An 18,407-nucleotide genomic window follows, 5' to 3' on the forward strand; every position below is an offset into this window, starting at 1 on the left:
CTTTGCCTTCACGTTTATTGGAATTCCGTATCTTGACCTTTTGCTTGTCACGACTACTCTTTGTGCCTTACTTTTACTGCAAAAAAATAAACGACACTCCACAATTGGATTCCAAACCCTTTTTCGTGTGGATCATTAACTTTTTTTATTCTAAGATTATTTTCATACAGTCAAAACAGGCTACAATGTATAGGCTTATGTTAATTTATGATTAACAAACACAGCCAATCACTGCCCTATACTGTCCATATGGGAAACATATTTAATGTTTTCATTCATAGGCTACCTTTGTTAGAAGGGCTATTGCTTGGCAAGGCTACTTTACGTTAAGTTTGTGGGTAGAAAGGAATGTAGTCAACAGCAGATTTCATAGGCTTGCCAGTTTACCACTCCCCCACAGAGTTTTACGTTGCCACCCCACAGAGCTACATATGCTCTTCTTTTCTTAGAAATGTAAAGGCTTTTTTGGCATGGGAAACCATTGTTTACATTGTCAATGCAGAATGGAAATAAGCATTGTTTTATTTGAAATTCTTTGTGGGTCTGTATGTGTATCTCGAATGTGGTGATTCATTTGTCAGGAGGTTAGTATTCTGCGACTGTGTACTGGCTGGTTAGGGCAATGTAATGTACCGATATGCTCTATATTTTGGTTCATTCTTTCCAGTCTGTGAAATAGTTCTGTTTTTGTTTTCTCATGATTGGTTTATGTACAAAAGTGTTGCTCTCCTGGGTTTCTGTGAGGTCTAACTGGATCTGACAGGTCTTCTCTTGATTTTGATCATTAGTGGGTATGTTAGCTACTTATTGGAAGCATGCGTTTCAGATATTAGGAAGTGGATGACAGAGAATTTCTTGCTCTTAAACTCAAGGAAAACAGAAATGCTCGTTTTAGGACCCAATAAACAAAGAGCGTTGTTAGCAGATCTCACTGTGAACCTCGGCGGCTGCATGGTCGTATCCCAAAAAACTGTAAAAAACCTTGGCGTTACCCTTGACCCTGACCTCTCCTTTGAAGAACATATAAAATATGTCTCAAGAGTTGCTTATTTTCATCTTTGAAACATTGGAAAAATTAGAAACTTTCTATCAAAAACTGATGCAGAAAAATTAATCCATGCTTTCGTTACTTCTAGACTAGATTACTGCAATGCTCTTCACTCTGGTTATCCAGACAAATTAATAAATAAACTTCAATTAGTGCTACACACGGCTGCTAGAATCCTAACTAGAACAAAAAAATTTGAACACACTACTCCTGTCCTAGTGTCCTTACACTGGCTGCCTGTTAGGGTTAGGGCTGATTTTAAGGTTTTACTCTTAACCTATAAATCAATACATGGACTTGCTCCTACTTACCTCGCTGAAATGATCCAGCCATACATACCTACACGTAACCGACGATCGCAAGATGCAGGCCTTTTAATTGTATCTAGAATTTCTAAACAAACAGCTGGCGGCAGGGCCTTTTCTCATAGAGCTCCACTACTGTGGAATGATCTGCCAATTAAGGTTAGAAATGCAAACTCAGTGCAAACTTTCAAGCGTCTACTAAAAACTCATCTCTACAGCACGGTTTATAATTAGGTGTAGCCTGGCCCGGGGGCGTGAAGGTGACCAGTAGGCTTGATACTGTCCACCCTTGCTGTCTTGCCAGGTGGGCTCTCGTCGCCACTGGGATGCCCTCCCTCCAATGCCTTTCGGGGGAAAAGTCACTGGCTTGATGTTGTCTCTCTGTTGTGCACTTGGGCTGTACGTTGCTGGCAATACTCGGCCCTCATTCAGGGGGGTTGCGGTTGGTGGGTGTCCTTTTGGTTGATGCCTAGCAATGTGGGTGGATTGATTTCCTGTCTGTTGGGCCCTGTCCGGGGCCTCCCCCGGGTAGGGCCACAGTGTCGCCAGACACCCCCGTCTCAGTTCCAAGGTGTTACGCTGCTATATTATTGTGCTGGGGGATATGAGGAATGCACTTTCTAACTTTTCTCAGTCTCCTCCAGTTTAAAATTTTAGGTGGAGATAAGGTCCTGGTCCACAGTACCTGGTTTGGGGGGGCCATTGCTGTCCCTGTCCTTGTCCACCTGGTCATACTTTTGACCTCTGGATTTAGCCCAGAGAAAGGTATTTATTATTCTAATTGGACTCTTAATTTCTCACCCGGCACAGCCAGAAGAGGACTGGTCACCACTCTGAGCCTGGGTCCTCTCTAGGTTTCTTCCTAAAATTCGGCATTCTTAGGGAGTTTTTCCTAGCCACTGAAATCCAACACTACTGTTGTTTGCTCCTTGAGGTTTAAGGCCGGGTGTCTTTGTAAAGCACTTTGTGACAACTGCTGTGGTAAAAAGGGCTTTATAAATACATTTGATTGATTGATTGATTGATTGATTGATTGATTGATTTAATCCTTTGGGGTTTTCCATTGTACAATGGGGGTACTTCTGCAAAATTCTGCTTGCATATTCTGAATTGGGTGTTTAACTGATGTTGTGAATTTTTGGTTGGTGAGTGGAGCCCAGAACATCCAGGCATAAAGAACAATGGTAATATGATTGACGTCAAGACAGATCCATGATTGGGATGTCAAGTTCCGTTCTTCTTGATGGCATAGAAGGTAGAGATAGGTGATACCACTGATTTTCTTTTCGATCCGATATCAAGTAATACCAAGGATAAAATCCTGATACCGACACTTTTATAAGTCTTGTGTATGTATTTGCCGGTTGTAATGAAAGAAAAGGAAAGTCAAATATGCCTGGAAATCCAAATTTCTGTTTGAGAACAACACTGTCTGAACGTTGTAAAGATGTCCTTACTATGTCTTGACAGTCTTTATACAGGTCTGCTATTGTACACTCCATCAAGCGTTATGTACCTTGGGATTTTATAGTACCAATCAAGGGACTTAACAAATACCTTAAAACAGGGATGCCCAACCCTGTTCCTGGAGATCTACTGTCCTGTAGGTTTTCTCTCTAACTAATTTAGCACACCTGAATCTAATAATTAGCTGGTTGAAAAGCTTAACCGGGTTAGTCACAAAATGCGTTTGAAGAGAAAACCTACAAGGACAATAGATCTCCAGGAACAGGGTTGGGCCGCCCTGCCTTAAAACCTCCGTCTTCAACAATTGAGATTGTCTGGAGGTCCTTCACATTCATTCCCCCAGGTTTCTTGTAATCTCTGCTGCTCTTTGGGAGTCATCTATTGGAAGAAAAAAATGTTACAAGCTAAATTAAATGTTTTTAAGTCTTTCTGGATCATATAACTCACATACAACCTAAAATGGTTAGACTTATAGCTACTTATATAATTATTAAAGAGTTTAAGAATTCCAAAATGCATTACACAATTGGATAATAACACTTTTATGCATTACACTTTTGTGATAAAATAATGGCCGGTGTAAGAGATATATTCCCTATGGATTATTGAGATCTTTACTTTGAGAACATTGAGATATTTTTTATTCTTTAGAAATCCTGAGCAATACATATTAGTTTTTCCACAAAATGTATATAATGAATTCAGATATTGTTTGAAATTATGTCCAACTTTTACATAGTTTAGGTTACAACCTTAGTCAGCGTGTCAGAGTATTAGTGTACATGTAAATGCACCCACTGTAATATTCTGCACTGTGATAGGCCATTTTGCAAATAATTAGTATTTCCTGCTTTGTACTGAAATTATTAAACAAACAAATATTATCTATACACATAAACTATACTGTGAATATAAATATGGCCAGAGGCGTTGCTAGGATCACAATACATTCGGGGCTTAGGGCCCCCATTTGCCTGCGTTCTCTCCTCTGATCGCCTCAGCTGTACTTCTTCATGCTATGTAATGTGGTTGATTCTTGTGTTTTAACAAGTTTGTAGTATTGCCAAAATATCGCACAGACTTTTTACAAAGATCACATGTTGCTTCATGTTTGATTATTGGAGTGAAAAAACAATGCTTAGTTTCCGTTCTGCCATGAACGTAAGATAACCTAGTCAACTCCTAGTTCTTTAACTGTGACTGAATGTGTTTCACAGCGTGCCTGGGTGTAGGTTATATTAGGAGCGTAAGGAGACAGCAGAACTAGTTCCTATAAACAACTTTTTTTCACCACCGATAACACATTGAGTTGATAAAATAAATAATAATAATAAATGGTTAAAGAAAGCACTTGGTATCGATATTTTTATGTGAAGATCGATTCTCAAAAAGAGAAGTGAGAATTGAAAGTATCGATAATTTGGTATCGATCCACCCATCCCTAATAGATAGCCCTTCTTGTCAAGCCTCTCAGATCATTCAAAGTATTTTTGAAGTTACGTGTTGTGCTAATGTTCAGGCTGACGTGAGTGAAGTACTTCTCTAGGACAACCATGTATAGGAAGAAGTAATGTTACAGTTCTCAGAATCTGGATCCTTTTTAGAAGAACATATTTTTAGATTCAATGTCAGGGCATCAAGTCTCAGAGAATCTGGATCCTTTTTAGAATAACATATTTTTTGATCCGCTGTCAGGGCCCAAGTCTCACAGAATCTGGATCCTTTTCAGAAGAACATATTTTTAGATTCACTGTCAGGGCCCAAGTCTCACAGAATCTGGACCCTTTTCAGAAGAACATATTTTTAGATTCACTGTCAGGGCCCAAGTCTCACAGAATCTGGATCCTTTTCAGAAGAACATATTTTTAGATTCACTGTCAGGGCCCAAGTCTCACAGAATCTGGACCCTTTTCAGAAGAACATATTTTTTGATTCACTGTCAGGGCCCAAGTCTCACAGAATCTGGATCCTTTTCAGAAGAACATATTTTTAGATCCGCTGTCAGGGCCCAAGTCTCACAGAATCTGGATCCTTTTCAGAAGAACATATTTTTAGATCCGCTGTCAGGGCCCAAGTCTCACAGAATCTGGATCCTTTTCAGAAGAACATATTTTTAGATCCGCTGTCAGGGCCCAAGTCTCACAGAATCTGTGAAGAAGATGTGGGTGCTGCACTGGGGGACAGGGAGGGCCATGCGCTCACACATTCTCTCTTTCTTTTACATTCTATTTGTTCTGTCTTGCTCTGTGTGTTCTCACCTTTTGTTTTTGGCATGGTGTAGGTAGGGAGAAGTTTTGGTCAACTTTCAGGTAGGTTTGTCTCCCAGCTAGTTTGCTGCAGGGTCCATTCTCTCTATGAGAAAGGAATTATTTTGCTCGGAATCCAGTAGCACATCCTTAGGGTGTTTTCCTTCCATGATGCATGTGGATATAGGCCAGCTTTAGTCAATACTAATGCTGTTGTGATAGCATCTTGATGTGCCCACAATTTAACATTTTGAATGGTCCCAGTGTTTTTTATGTACCCTGCAGAATATCATATGATTCAGTTTAGCATGTTTGAAATATGAAAAAAGAAAGACAGGAAATGAGGTGCCAATTAGACTATGGAAATTTACCTGAAGAAACAAGAACGACTATTATAATGTTTTGTGTGTGTGTGTGTGTGTGTGTGTGTGTGTCTTTCTTGCAATGATTAAACTGATTCAGACCTGGCAGTCCAGGTGAGCAGAAGCGCTGGCCAATCATTGCATTTTCTGATCAATTAACTTGTAGGTATAAAGGTAAGCCAGCCATACTTCAGCCCTTGAAAGCTGGTTGCTGAATAACCCTTAATTTTATATCAACTTCATACAGAGAAATCTTCTGAAGTTGTTGATGCCCACAGGGATATTAACAGGCTTACAGAACACTGGGTTAAGCCTGAAGGTCTGGAGACCAATATCAGCCCAGAAAACACAGAAAAAGCCAGTATTTGGTGGCATCTCTTATACCCCAGGCACTTACGTAGAGTAACTCTTTTCAGCTGTTAGCTCCACAGTAAAGGCTTTATAATTGAAGCACTCACAGAAATAATAACAGTTGGTTTCATGTATGAGTTACTAAACAATAAAGGCAACAGCATGCATCAGTGAAGTGTCTTGTCTGTTTAGTGTTCTGTGTCCTGTATTGTCTTCAGACTGGTCATTCAACTCAATGATCTCTAGTGATTCGTAATTAGAAAACAGAGCCGTTCATTGTAAACAGTTTCAGCTGTCTCCATGTGTGCCTTTAATGCTTTACCTTACACAATAGATTTATAATTTTCATCGAACACAGCTTAAAAGAAAAGAATGATTCAAGATCGAAAAATAAATAAAAAGAGAATAAGTAGAATGATTAAAAACATTTACCATTATTATTGGAGAGCAGTTATTGTTTCATGTTTTTCCAGAGTTAGATGAAAATAAGTATTTTGTGGTTAAATACACATTTAAAAGACGTTGAAGACATTTAGGCAACCAGCTCGAGTTATAATGCACAGATTGAATGGGTGAGAGTGAGGGAGAGTGAGGGAGGTAGTGAAGGAGAGAGTGTGAAGGTCAGTGTAATTTGAATGAAGTTCAACTTTCTCCAACTTAGGTCCTGCCACGTTCATGCTCTCACGCCATGTTCACGTCACCCAACAATCCTTCAACAATGAAACACAGTGAGATTCACAGTTTTTAGTGAATTCAGACATGGTCATTTGGCTTCCGTCAGGACTAATGTTGTCATAGCAAAAATATTGACTGATGTACAGTAGCGAATAAATTAAGGAATGAGCTCAGCGGGGACTAGACAGACATTAGGTTTGGCTTAGGCTTCCTAACCTTGAGCAAGTGCCAAGAGTTTTATTTGGAGGCTTCGTAATGTCCATTTGGATCAATGCGGACCAAAACGGCAGTGGGAGTCACACAGGCCCTGGAGATCTGGACGTCTTGGTTGTGATCTGGACAGCTTTCTATTATGCTTTTGATTACCGTCGTAGTTTGTGCTCTGATGTGTCTTGACACCTGGCCTGGAGTACTGTTTCTGAAAAAGTACTGTTTCTGCATCCCCAGTGCTATTCTAGCCACTTAAGAGTGGACTACTTCCCATCAAAGCCCATTCAGTTTTGACCAGGTCTCATAGTACACTATGTTGGCAGTAGGATACCATTTGGGAAGTACTCCTTGGAATTCTTTATTTTTATCCCCCAATGGCTGTTCTTCCTTGGGTCCACAACCAATATATAGAGAATACTCTGAAGTTCAAGTAAAAACTTTGAATCCATGTCTCGTGCTTCTTCTCCTCTCTCCAGAGCAGAGGACATCTTCAATGTAAACCAGAGCAGAGGAGCTAGGAGAGACGTTCAGTCTTTTTGCATAGAGAATATTTAATCAAGCTTCCCCTGGAGAAGGGAGGCAGAGTGATAATTAATTAACAATTAACACCGCAACACACAGATATGTTTTCATTGAAGCTCTTAATTTGAGCTGCACCTCTGCCTTCCCCCACCTGAGTTAAAAGACCTGGTTGGGGAAATATTAGTGGAGCATTAGGATATTTTCCTCTAACTGTGTTGCTATGTTAATCTTTTGCAAGCCTCTGAAACCCTAAATTTTTAAAGAGTAACTAAAATATATATTTTTTTAATAGCTAGCCTCTAGCCCAATTCCATGTTAATCTAAAATTGGCAGCTGGTGTTGTCGCTGTTACGTCTGGATTGTGGAAACTGAAAATGGGCGAGTCAAGTTGCCCTGCGCTAATATATCCCTTGATTCCAGCGCACAGCTCTCTCTCGGCTTATCTAGCGTCACAAAACGGCAAGTACATTATTATGTAAAACAAGGCACCTTCTCTCCTTAACTCTGTCTCATGGAGTAAAAATGCTCTTAATCACAATCATCCCTGAGCGACTCTAGCCTCTCAATCACTATTTCGCTCATTATATGAATTTATTGCTGAAGTTACTGTATGGGAATGGTCAGCTCTCTGGAAGAGGGGTAACTGAGACCAGCTACTAGGCGGTTAGGCCCTGGGAGATTCACTACTTGGGCGGAAATTGGTTGCATAAGAAACCTAACCATATTAGACCACTAGTTTTTACTACAGTCTCCTATAGAGAATGTGGAGTGATTTAGGAGGCAGATGATAATTGAAATTCAAGGTATCTATTACAATAAGACCAGGGTGTTCTCAGGGGGAATGATACACCCCCTAAATGCATACTAAATGTAACGTTTGGGGGTTTAGCAATAGTGCTAATTGTACCACACTCCTGTTTGTTTAAAATGCAGTGGTAGGCCTTAGTGTGTTTTAAAAAAGCGGTAACTATGAAAAGTACCAAATGATAGGAACACCCCCAGCTCTCAGTCCTCGTTTAGACCATGTAAAGTAGCTGCACTTGTCAACTGCTTGACTCCAGCAACTCAGCCAGGGTGACTGACATGATATCAATCATTCTCCAGAAAAAGCAGTCCCAACGATTCCTTCTTCAGTTGGAGTGTTCAGCAGTGGCTGGTTTTGAATGCTTTTGGTTCTGCAAAACGATGTCTGGATTGGCAATTTTCCATAATCAATATATTCTCGACAATCAGATGAAATAAACATGACTGGTTGTGTTCATGTGACATTGAAATGTTAAATGAGATGTCTGTATATGTCTGTATTTGAAGGTAGGTGCACTCAAGTCTTACAAGGTAGCTCTATTTGCATGCTGTTTTAAATGATATACTCGATATATTTATATTTCAAGTGTTTACCCTAAATAGAGAGGATGAGCCTGGATGAGAAACATTGAAGGAACCATCCTTCAGTCAAGGCGCCTTTTGATGGCACTTTATACTACTTCAGTGGAGACTTGTGGTGGCTACTCTGGGTTTGTGTACGGTTGGTCAACCAAACGTTGACTAACCCATTTGTGGGTGTTGACCCCAGCACTCAAGTGATTAGGATTTTTTTTGTGTGTTTCTTTCTATTTCTTTTGGTTCAGAAAAAGACAAAATCAATGCCGCAGTTTGTTGCCAAAAATCTGTAATGAAAAAGTATGTTAGTATAGTTATTTTCGTAGTTTAATTATAGTTAACTTTTTCTTTGGGAAGCTGATTGGGTTAATTGGAAGGTCATAGTATAACTGAAACAATTTCTCCTGATACTAGTTAATCTATCCCCCAATATAAACAATGAGAACAGGGGTACAGTGTTCCTAAGCACTGTGGAGGGGGAAAAAACATGACATAACTGTACAATTTATTTCCACTTATCCCAGCCTAATTCTTTTGAAAGAAATAAGGGCAATTAGTGTATTTGCTTATGATGTAAGCGCCACTTTAGCCCCAGGGAACTGGCCAACTTACCCAACAAAATCATGTGAAAAATGGAACATAGCCCCCATTGATGCTTTGTGACTGTTGCAACTTACAGGTTAATTTTATGTACTTGTTCGTGAAACACTTGAATCATATTCTAAGATGCATCTGGTATAGTTATCAAAATGCTTACATTTCATTGGAAGTTGGAAACAAGGTCCTAAAGCAAAAATTTCACATCTTTTTTAACATTTATATTTAACTAATTTAGCTGACACTATGATATTGATTTTATTAACTCAGGGCTTTATTAACTCAGTTTCCTTCTGTGACCTGGGTCATTGGAATTTGTTCTTTAATCAAGATTAAAGTGTGCCTCATGGTTGGGCCAGGACAACACTTCCAGCCAAATCTGTTTTCCTGTCTAGGCTGAACAGGACAAGCCAGCTGTGGGAAGCTGCTGGCTTTTCCATTGTTGTTATCTATCCGTTTGGGGAACGTGTTTAATATTTTTAACTAATAGGAAGTTAACTGATAATACTTTTACACATAGCTAAATAGCTAATAGTTAGATTGTTATCTTGCTAGTTTGCAGCTCAGATGAGTTAGCTAGCTCATGATATATTTTCTTATATTTACATAATATATTTAGTGACTTTAATTGTTTTTCTCACTGCCCCCATTGTTCAGTCCCCATGAAAACAAAATATTGGCCAATCTTCCCTGTTTTCATATGTTTGTCACGTTTAATTTATTGGTCAGTGGTTTATACACAGGTATTTACTTATCCATGATTGGTTGGAAAGTATGTTATTCCATACTGTAACAGATTTGATAGGTTGGAAGTCATCCTAAATACTGAGCAAAACTCTGGCAATACGATGGTCTATCTCAGACAGAGCGTTCCGCTGAGATACAGTGGGGAGAACAAGTATTTGATACACTGCCAATTTTGCAGGTTTTCCTAATTACAAAGCATGTAGAGGTCTGTCATTTTTATCATAGGTACACTTCAACTGTGAGAGATGGAATCTAAAACCAGACCAGAGATACCAGAGAGCTGTGTAAGGACATCAGGGATAAAATTGTACAAGGCCTGCACAAGGCTGGGATGGGCTACAGGACAATAGGCAAGCAGCTTGGTGAGAAGGCAAAAACTGTTGGCGCAATTATTTGAAAAAAAGATGATGGTCAATTTCCCTTGGTCTGGGGCTCCATGCAAGATCTCCCCTCGTGGAGCCTCAATGATCATGAGGAAGGTGAGGGATCAGCTCAGAACTACACGGCAGGACCTGGTCAATGACCTGAAGAGAGCTGGGACCACAGTCTCAAAGAAAACCATTAGTAACACACTATGCTGTCATGGATTAAAATCATGCAGCGCACACAAGGTCCCCCTCCTCAAACCAGCGCATGTCCAGGCCTGTCTGAAGTTTGCCATTGACCATCTGGATGATCCAGAGGAGGAATGGGAGAAGGTCATGTGGTCTGATGAGACAAAAATAGAGCTTTTTGGTCTATGCTCCACTCGCCGTGTTTGGAGGAAGAAGAAGGATGAGTACAACTCCAAAATCACCATCCCAACCGTGAAGCATGGAGGTGGAAACATCATTCTTTTGGGATACTTTTCTGCAAAGGGGACAGGACGACTGCACCGTATTGAGGGGAGGATGGATGGGGCCATGTATCGCAAGATCCTTCCCTCAGTAAGAGCATTGAAGATGGGTCGTGGCTGGGTCTTCCAGCATTGACAACGACCCAAAACACACAGCCAGGGCAACTAAGGAGTGGCTCCGTAAGAAGCATCTCAAGGTCCTGGAGTGGCCTAGCCAGTCTCCAGACCTGAACCCAATAGAAAATCTTTGGAGGGAACTGAAAGTCCATATTGCCCAGCGACAGCCCCGAAACCTGAAGGATCTGGAGAAGGTCTATATGGAGGAGTGGGCCAAAATCCCTGCTGCAGTGTGTGCAAACCTGGCCAAGATCTACAGGAAACGTATGATCTCTGTAATTGCAAACAAAGGTTTCTGTACCAAATATTTTCTGATGTATCAAATACTTATGTCATGCAGTAAAATGCAAATTAATTACTTAAAAATCATACATTGTGATTTTCTGGATTTTTGTTTTAGATTCCGTCTCTCACAGTTGAGTACCTATGATATCAATTATAGACCTCTACATGCTTTGTAAGTGGGGAAACCTGCAAAATCGGCAGTGTATCAAATACTTGTTCTCCCCACTGTATCTGAAGATTTTCACACCCAAAGAGTGCTTGATAATGATGATGTGTATACTTAGTATCATTGTTATATTTTTCTGTATTTCAATTTGTTTTTATCCTTCTGTAAAGAACTCACCACTTACACACACACACACACACATCATCTCCATTACCCCGCAATCCAGGCATCTAATTCACGTCTCTGATCTCTCACAAGGTCTCCGCCTAACATTCACACTTACCCTAATTGATGAGAAAATTAGTGGACAGAACAAAGAGAGAAATCAAGAATCTACCGCAGCATTTTCAATCAGTTGGAGAGCTTAGCCTCATTATTGCAGTCCTCCCAAACACTTTTGACCAAGCCTAGAGAAGGTACGTTGAAGTAGAGTAAAAAGAGCTGCCAGACCTAATGCTGTTTGAGTAATATTACCAGATATGGAAGTTGTAAAAAATATCACTAAACTTGTACCGAGCATTTGGCAGTCAATGTTCTTCTATTGATCAATCATGCAAGAAGTCAACCAGCCAATCAACTAATCAACCAACAAATTAACCTTACATCAATCAATCACTCAATTCACCAATCAACTAATTAACCAACCGATTAACCAATCAATCAACCATCAATCCACCTGTAAGTCAATCACTGTAACCCCGACTTCCTCCGTTATCCCCTGCAGGTTTCGGGATGTCCACTCCTGTGACGGTAGCAGGGAAGGTGTTCCTGATCTTTTACGGACTACTCGGCTGTGCTGCCACTATCCTGTTCTTTAATCTCTTTCTGGAACGCATCATCACCCTCCTGGCCGTGGTCATGAAGGCCGTGAGGGAACGCCGCATCCGGAACTCCGGGATCCTCCCACCGGGCATCCGTCATGACTTCTCCGCATATTCTTTTCCCGGGTGGAAGCCCTCAGTCTACCATGTCATGCTGATCCTGGGGCTGTCTGCCATTATCATCTCCTGCTGTGCCTCCGCCATGTATTCCCCCGTGGAGGGATGGGCCTACCTGGATTCACTCTACTTCTGCTTCGTCACATTCAGGTAAGGGAGCCTTCAACCAGTTCGAGGGTTGTCAGTGGGAATCCTGGGGTTGACTGCGGGGGAGAGCCGGGAGAACTGGAGAAATCCTACAGTAGCATCTGAGAGTTCAAGACACCATATCCTGTCCTTTCCCCCTTCAGCAAGTTGCAGCACATCAGATGACACCGTTCTTTAAACCCCTGTGTGGATGTGTTTCGTGTATGTGTGTCTTGGATAGGGTGAAAAAATGCAGGAAATCAATTTAGAGGAAGCAATTTTCTCTGTGGTTTTGGGTAACGACAAAATCTATACTTACATCAAATGGACATTATCTCTTCCTCCTCCCTCTTCCTCCCCCTCCTCCTCTTCCTTTTCCAGCACCATTGGCTTTGGGGACCTGGTCTCCAGTCAGAGAGAAAAATATGAGTACCAGCCGCTGTACCGTCTTGCCAACTGCTTGTTCATCCTCATGGGCGTGTGCTGCATCTACTCCCTGTTCAATGTCATCTCTATTGTCATCAAGCAGGTATATGTAGAGCAAGAACCACAGCAGTCTGTCTTCGGTCAGACGGTGTTCTCTGAACTGATCAGTGCAGGGGGATTCATTAAGTTTTCTGATGTGAGACAGTTGAGCCAAAATGGAAATACGTCGGTCAGCATGATTTTATTTCCGTCATTTCATTGTGTCAATGTGTATTTGTTGTTTTGTGGTCAAAACCTAGATTTGTACGCAATGTATACCAGCGTTCATTAATTACTTCATTTTTTTAATTATTCGACTATTTCTGTTGAACGATTGGTCTGTCTCCTTAACAATCATGGACAATATAAAGACATTAAAGTGAACACAAAACAAGCAAAGAGTATTGTTACAAACATAACAAAGTTACAAGATACGTTCAGATTTTGAATCAAATGTACACTTCCTTTTTTTGTCTCTTGTTCTTCATGGATCCAGGTGCTCAACTGGATGCTGCAGAACCTGTGCTGCCAGCGCTGCAATGTCAAATCCAACTCTTTCCCATTGGGACGCCGTAATGCCATCCGGCCCGGTTCAAGAATCCGTAAGGGGCGCTTTGGAATCGGACGCCCACCGGACTCGGTGGAATCGGGACCATATGACAGTGACACTGAGGGAGGACGCAGACTCTCAGGAGAAATGATTTCGATGAAGGACCTGACGGCCTCCAACAAAGTCTCGCTAGCACTCATGCAGAAGCAGTTATCAGAGTCCGCTAATGGTTACCCCAGCACGGTGTGCGGCAGTTCTAGACATAACGGGTTCTCCGGAGGAGTGGGAGCTCTAGGGATCATGAACAACAGGCTGGCAGAGACCAGCAACTCCAGGTAGACCTGAATAGTGTTTCACTTCCTCTCGTTCGTGGACAGGTGCTGGTGCAAGGGATGAAACGTTCAGTCTGGGAGAATGTAAGCAGCCCCCCAATGAGTCAAGACCATAGCTTGTTGGTTTTGGACACAAGCAGCACAATAGCCTGCTGGTCCCAGGCATTAGAAAAAGGTTGGTATGAAACGGTTTCAGCAGAGTCCTACAGGATTTTGTAGGATACATCTGAGGAGACTGATGGGAAGAGAAAAAGGGTGGCTTTAAGGCGCTTTATGATCCAGCGAGGTTTAGTGTGGTGAACTTCATTAGCCAGCCCTCTTAACATGCTTGACTATGTCTTGTTGTTCAATGGAATAGCATGATGATGTGCATGAAACTGTTTGGACAATTTTTGGGGATGGAATCAACATATTGTTGTGATGATGATGATGAACCTACAAACAATGGTGATTATGATGGGGACAGTCGGAATCATATTGTGGGAAGGAAAGTAACTGTACCTTTGAAGGGCAAAACACTGATGCAAGACAACCATAAAAGGGACTGGTACAATACGATACAGTATAGGATGTAACCCTACATATCTGAGGCTGTACAGATGCAGCATCGTAATTTGACCTGTGTAATCGCCATAGAAAAATTATCCTGCAGCAGGGGGTTTTAATTAGTAACTGAAAGAGATTCTTTCAAACAGCAACTTCTTTTTGATAGGCTACAGTTTATGTTTACCTACCAGTATACTATATAATATTTAAAAGTGGACGCCAAAATCTATAGTTTGTTAATATGTTCTATAAAACTATGGTTGGTGACGTGTATGTCAGGTTTTGATTGAATTTATGCAAAAACAATTATAATATTTTGCCGCAGGAGACTTATCAGGAAAAACTGAGTGATCAAATTAATAACCTATGCCTGTCTGAATCAAGTGTGTCAGATTAGGAATGCTGATCTACTGTCAGTTTAGCTTTCAGCTGTTGATGAGTGGACAGGAGCTAAAAGGGTCCTAGATCAGAACCTATAAGAAGATGCATTCTGCCCCAGATCAATATGACTGCTACAGCATACTATAATGGAAGTCATAACCGTATGATCCTTCATCGTTATTCCTTCTGAACATTTTCAATTAGTATGGCTTAAGTCGATATTTGAATGTAAAGGTCGAGTTGTTACTGTACATATCGTTTTAACACAAAGATAACTACTATATGATATAGCACATAACTATGCATTACATGTCTAGTCATATAGACCAACTGGAACTCATCTGCTTATTTAATCTATATACAGATCCATCCTGAACTATGAAAGCTGAATCAGTAAATTGAAAACCAAGTCTCAACCATAGAAATATAATCCTAGAATGTATTTAACTAGAATGGCCATTTATGTCTATACACTATGTTGGCAAAAGGTAATTATATTTCTATAGTATGAACATGTTAACCAATTGTCTTCATAGAAGCCTTATGTTAAAGAGTGGCAGCTGATGTTCTGCTGCCCAGTAAGAAAATAAGATTTTCATCTTGGGTTGTGGTTCAATGTGGGCATTTTATATTTGTTATAATATACCTTGTTAGTTAATGTTATTTGTCCATCTTGAGTCAGGGTAGCAACAACTCACCCTCAAAATTGTCAGAATTAATCTAAGATAAATCAAGAAATGTACATGAAAATTAAATTTTTACTTAAATGATTGCACAATATCAATAGCTAACATCTGTGGTGCAGTTTTTCTCAAGTGAAAAATTTGCAGGAAAAGTAGTCATGCATTACACAGAACAAATATTTTATCAATTATACAATTTTATCAGCAAGCTGTCATACTATTGTAAAAATAAACCACACACTACACAGTGTATCAGTGTCCAGAAAAGTTCTCTGTTTTTAAAGCTAGCTGAAATTAGCAACCAGGTCAAATTACTAAATCAATTCAATAAATTGCTGGCAAGCGGCAATGTGCTTCACTATTACATGGTTCCTCACCATGAAACAAGTATATGGGTCAAGACAAATTGTTATCAATGGTTTATTTTTCATTAAACATTCATTACAAATGTCAGCTAACTTCAACCACCGCCACCATCGTTTTATTTTAATGGCCAAGGCACATTTAAAGTAGATGGCCAGGGATATGAAGCTATGTTTTTTTTTTGTTGATCAAACTTTTCAATATGTGTTGTAGTACATATTTTAGAAACAGCTTTTATGAACCTCTCCAGAAAACACACAGTAGAGAAGTACATTTTATTTATTTTTTTTAACATTTTTCTGATTGGCTGATACCAATTCTCTTTGCTCCAAGCCTTTGCCTCTAGCGTGCATTTACTGTATGTGCTTTCTAACACAACATATTTGAATCCGGCTAACTTTAGTTTTTCCCATGTCTCTGATCCCCTACCCAACTGATGACTATAAAACTTTTACAAAGACTTTAACAATAAGCTACACCTCATGCAGAATATAACTACCAAACGTTTACACACAATTAAACTTCCAAATGACAAAATGCCACATACTGTTCCCTCCAGAATTATTGGCGCCCTACATAAATACAGACTGTGAAAAACTGTCAATGTTGTTTATCAGCTTGATCTTACACAAAAAAAAAGCATACAATACTTTGTTGAGTGAAAGATTTTCAAAGGAAAAAAGCATTTTAAGTTTTTGAATCAAATAATTATTTCTTGATTAAAGTAATTTGATTGGAATTTCTCAGCAGACAGAGCAATAATATAAATGTTCAGTCTTTGATGATAATGTGTTAAATAAAAACAACATAAAAGCAGTATTCACTCTACATTCTCTTTTAGTCACATCAAACCAAATAAGTTCATTTTACTGATTTTGAGATTAAAAACAAACATCCATTGATTCCATTGATTCTAGTTATCCCCAGCTAATGTTTGTAGGACATCATAACTGCGTATCCAAAACAGTTTAAACCATGGACTACAAATTCTCTTCACTCATAGACTACTTTCAAGATGAGAAACCATCTAACACCAGGTTGCGGTGAGACACAATTGGCTCGCAAATGGGTTTTGATTTTTTGAAAATAGTGCATTGCCTCAATTCTAATTTTCCTAAAACACTGGCAAGTAATCACTAAACACATTAGCAAAGGGCCACTCGATGAAGAGGTTAGGGGCCAGGAATTCTTATAACATAACATTGACAATGTTCTGTCTTCAGTAAACCAGTCTGAGGAGCTGCTTAATGTTTGTCTTACTGTCTGTAGGTTATGCCATAGGATTTCTCTTACTATCAGTAGGCTCTGACAAATATCCAATGGCTCTAATAACACCGCAGCTTTCACAAATCTCATGGCCAAAATAATGCCCTTTACACTCTGTACTACATTTTTAGACTAGAATGAATGCTTGTGACTAACATCCATGCAGCATCAGCTGCCCTTTGGGTTCAGTGGAGTGTTTGTTGCGGGGAAGACGAGACAGGCTAAGCTGGTCCCCTTGGCACTAACACACTGATGTTTACCATCTTTAGATAGATCTGCCAATGTTGAGGGGTTTCAGACGAGTGGGAGTTGTAGGGAATGACTTCAGAGTGCCTGGTGCACTTGGCCTGGTGCTGCTGTACGTGGTTCACGCTACTCCTGTACCGCTTGATGTTCCCTACGGACCCAGCTCTGTTATGGTAGCCAGGTCAGTCAGCCCCAGGTACTGCGCTGGGCCTGACTGCAGGACTTCAAACAGTAATTTCCCATTGCAAGAGGGAGAAAGAATCAGAGAGACAGAGCAGAGAGGAAAAGAAAGAGGGAGAGAGAAAGGGAAAGGGAGAGAATAGCTGAGTCCCTCTGTGTAGAGCAACTAGGGTTCTTATCAGCTCATAACATATTTCAGGGCAAAAAGCCTTTGACTTTATGTGTCTTCAGGCTATAACTCATAATCCACCTCCTCATATGTCTATTCCCTCCCTTCCCAAAGACACAAAATCGCCTATGAAGCAGAAAAGAGACAGGACCAGGAAAAAAAGCTACAAATGCGCCACTTGATCATTACAGAGAGCATAAAGTATTAAGGATTTCTGGTAAAGTACTAATGGAGAAGAGATTCATGGCTGAAGCGAGGTGTAAGCTAGGTGAGCAGGTACATCCTGTACTGGTCCTTCACGTGTTAAATGGGGCAGATTTGGGAGAAGAAGGGAGTCGATTACTGACATTAAAGAGGAAAACGAGTTTGCCTTGTAGCCTTTCATTAAGAAGGATTCTCACACTTGACTGTCATTGATTCTCCTCAGTTCAGATTTGCAGGTCTGGGAGGGAGCAAGGGGGGGGGGGGGTAGAGAGAAAGAGAGAGACATCAGTTAACATCCCGAGGTTATTTTTCCTCCTGATTTAAGTATAACTGTGTAGGCATGGACGGCATCCCAAATGGTAACCTATTCCCTATCTAGTGCACTACCTTTGACTGGGGGGCCCATGGGCACTATATACTGTAGGGTGCACAAGAAAGGGAATATTGTGGAATTTGGGACAAGGTTATGGTTTATTAGAGAGGGTGTTTGTGTGGAGGATGTTATGCTCTAGACTGGGGAATCAATGGCCTTGTTCCTAACTATCTCACTCTCTCTTTGTCTCCTGTTATCAGAAAGGGAATGATAGGAGTCAGACACGTCGGCAGGAGTGGTTAAACAGTACTTTAAAGAGCGGAATTACACAA

The 18,407-nt window shown here is 40.4% G+C and overlaps 1 protein-coding gene across 1 annotated transcript in view; it reads left to right on the forward strand.

Annotated features, from left to right (window-relative positions):
* Nucleotides 1-17,991, forward strand: part of kcnk12 (potassium channel, subfamily K, member 12) — a 48,823-nt gene extending 30,832 nt beyond the window's left edge. Inside the window, exons 2-4 of the mRNA XM_013133782.3 lie at nt 12,038-12,401; nt 12,759-12,906; nt 13,339-17,991. Of these exons, the coding sequence (XP_012989236.1) occupies nt 12,038-12,401; nt 12,759-12,906; nt 13,339-13,731 (905 nt within the window). The 3' untranslated portion in view covers nt 13,732-17,991. The remainder of the gene's footprint in view (nt 1-12,037; nt 12,402-12,758; nt 12,907-13,338) is intronic.
* The last annotated feature ends 416 nt before the right edge of the window (nt 17,992-18,407 follow it).

This window comes from Esox lucius, chromosome 5 (genome assembly GCF_011004845.1).
Source record: "Esox lucius isolate fEsoLuc1 chromosome 5, fEsoLuc1.pri, whole genome shotgun sequence".
NCBI classification, from domain to species: domain Eukaryota; kingdom Metazoa; phylum Chordata; class Actinopteri; order Esociformes; family Esocidae; genus Esox; species Esox lucius.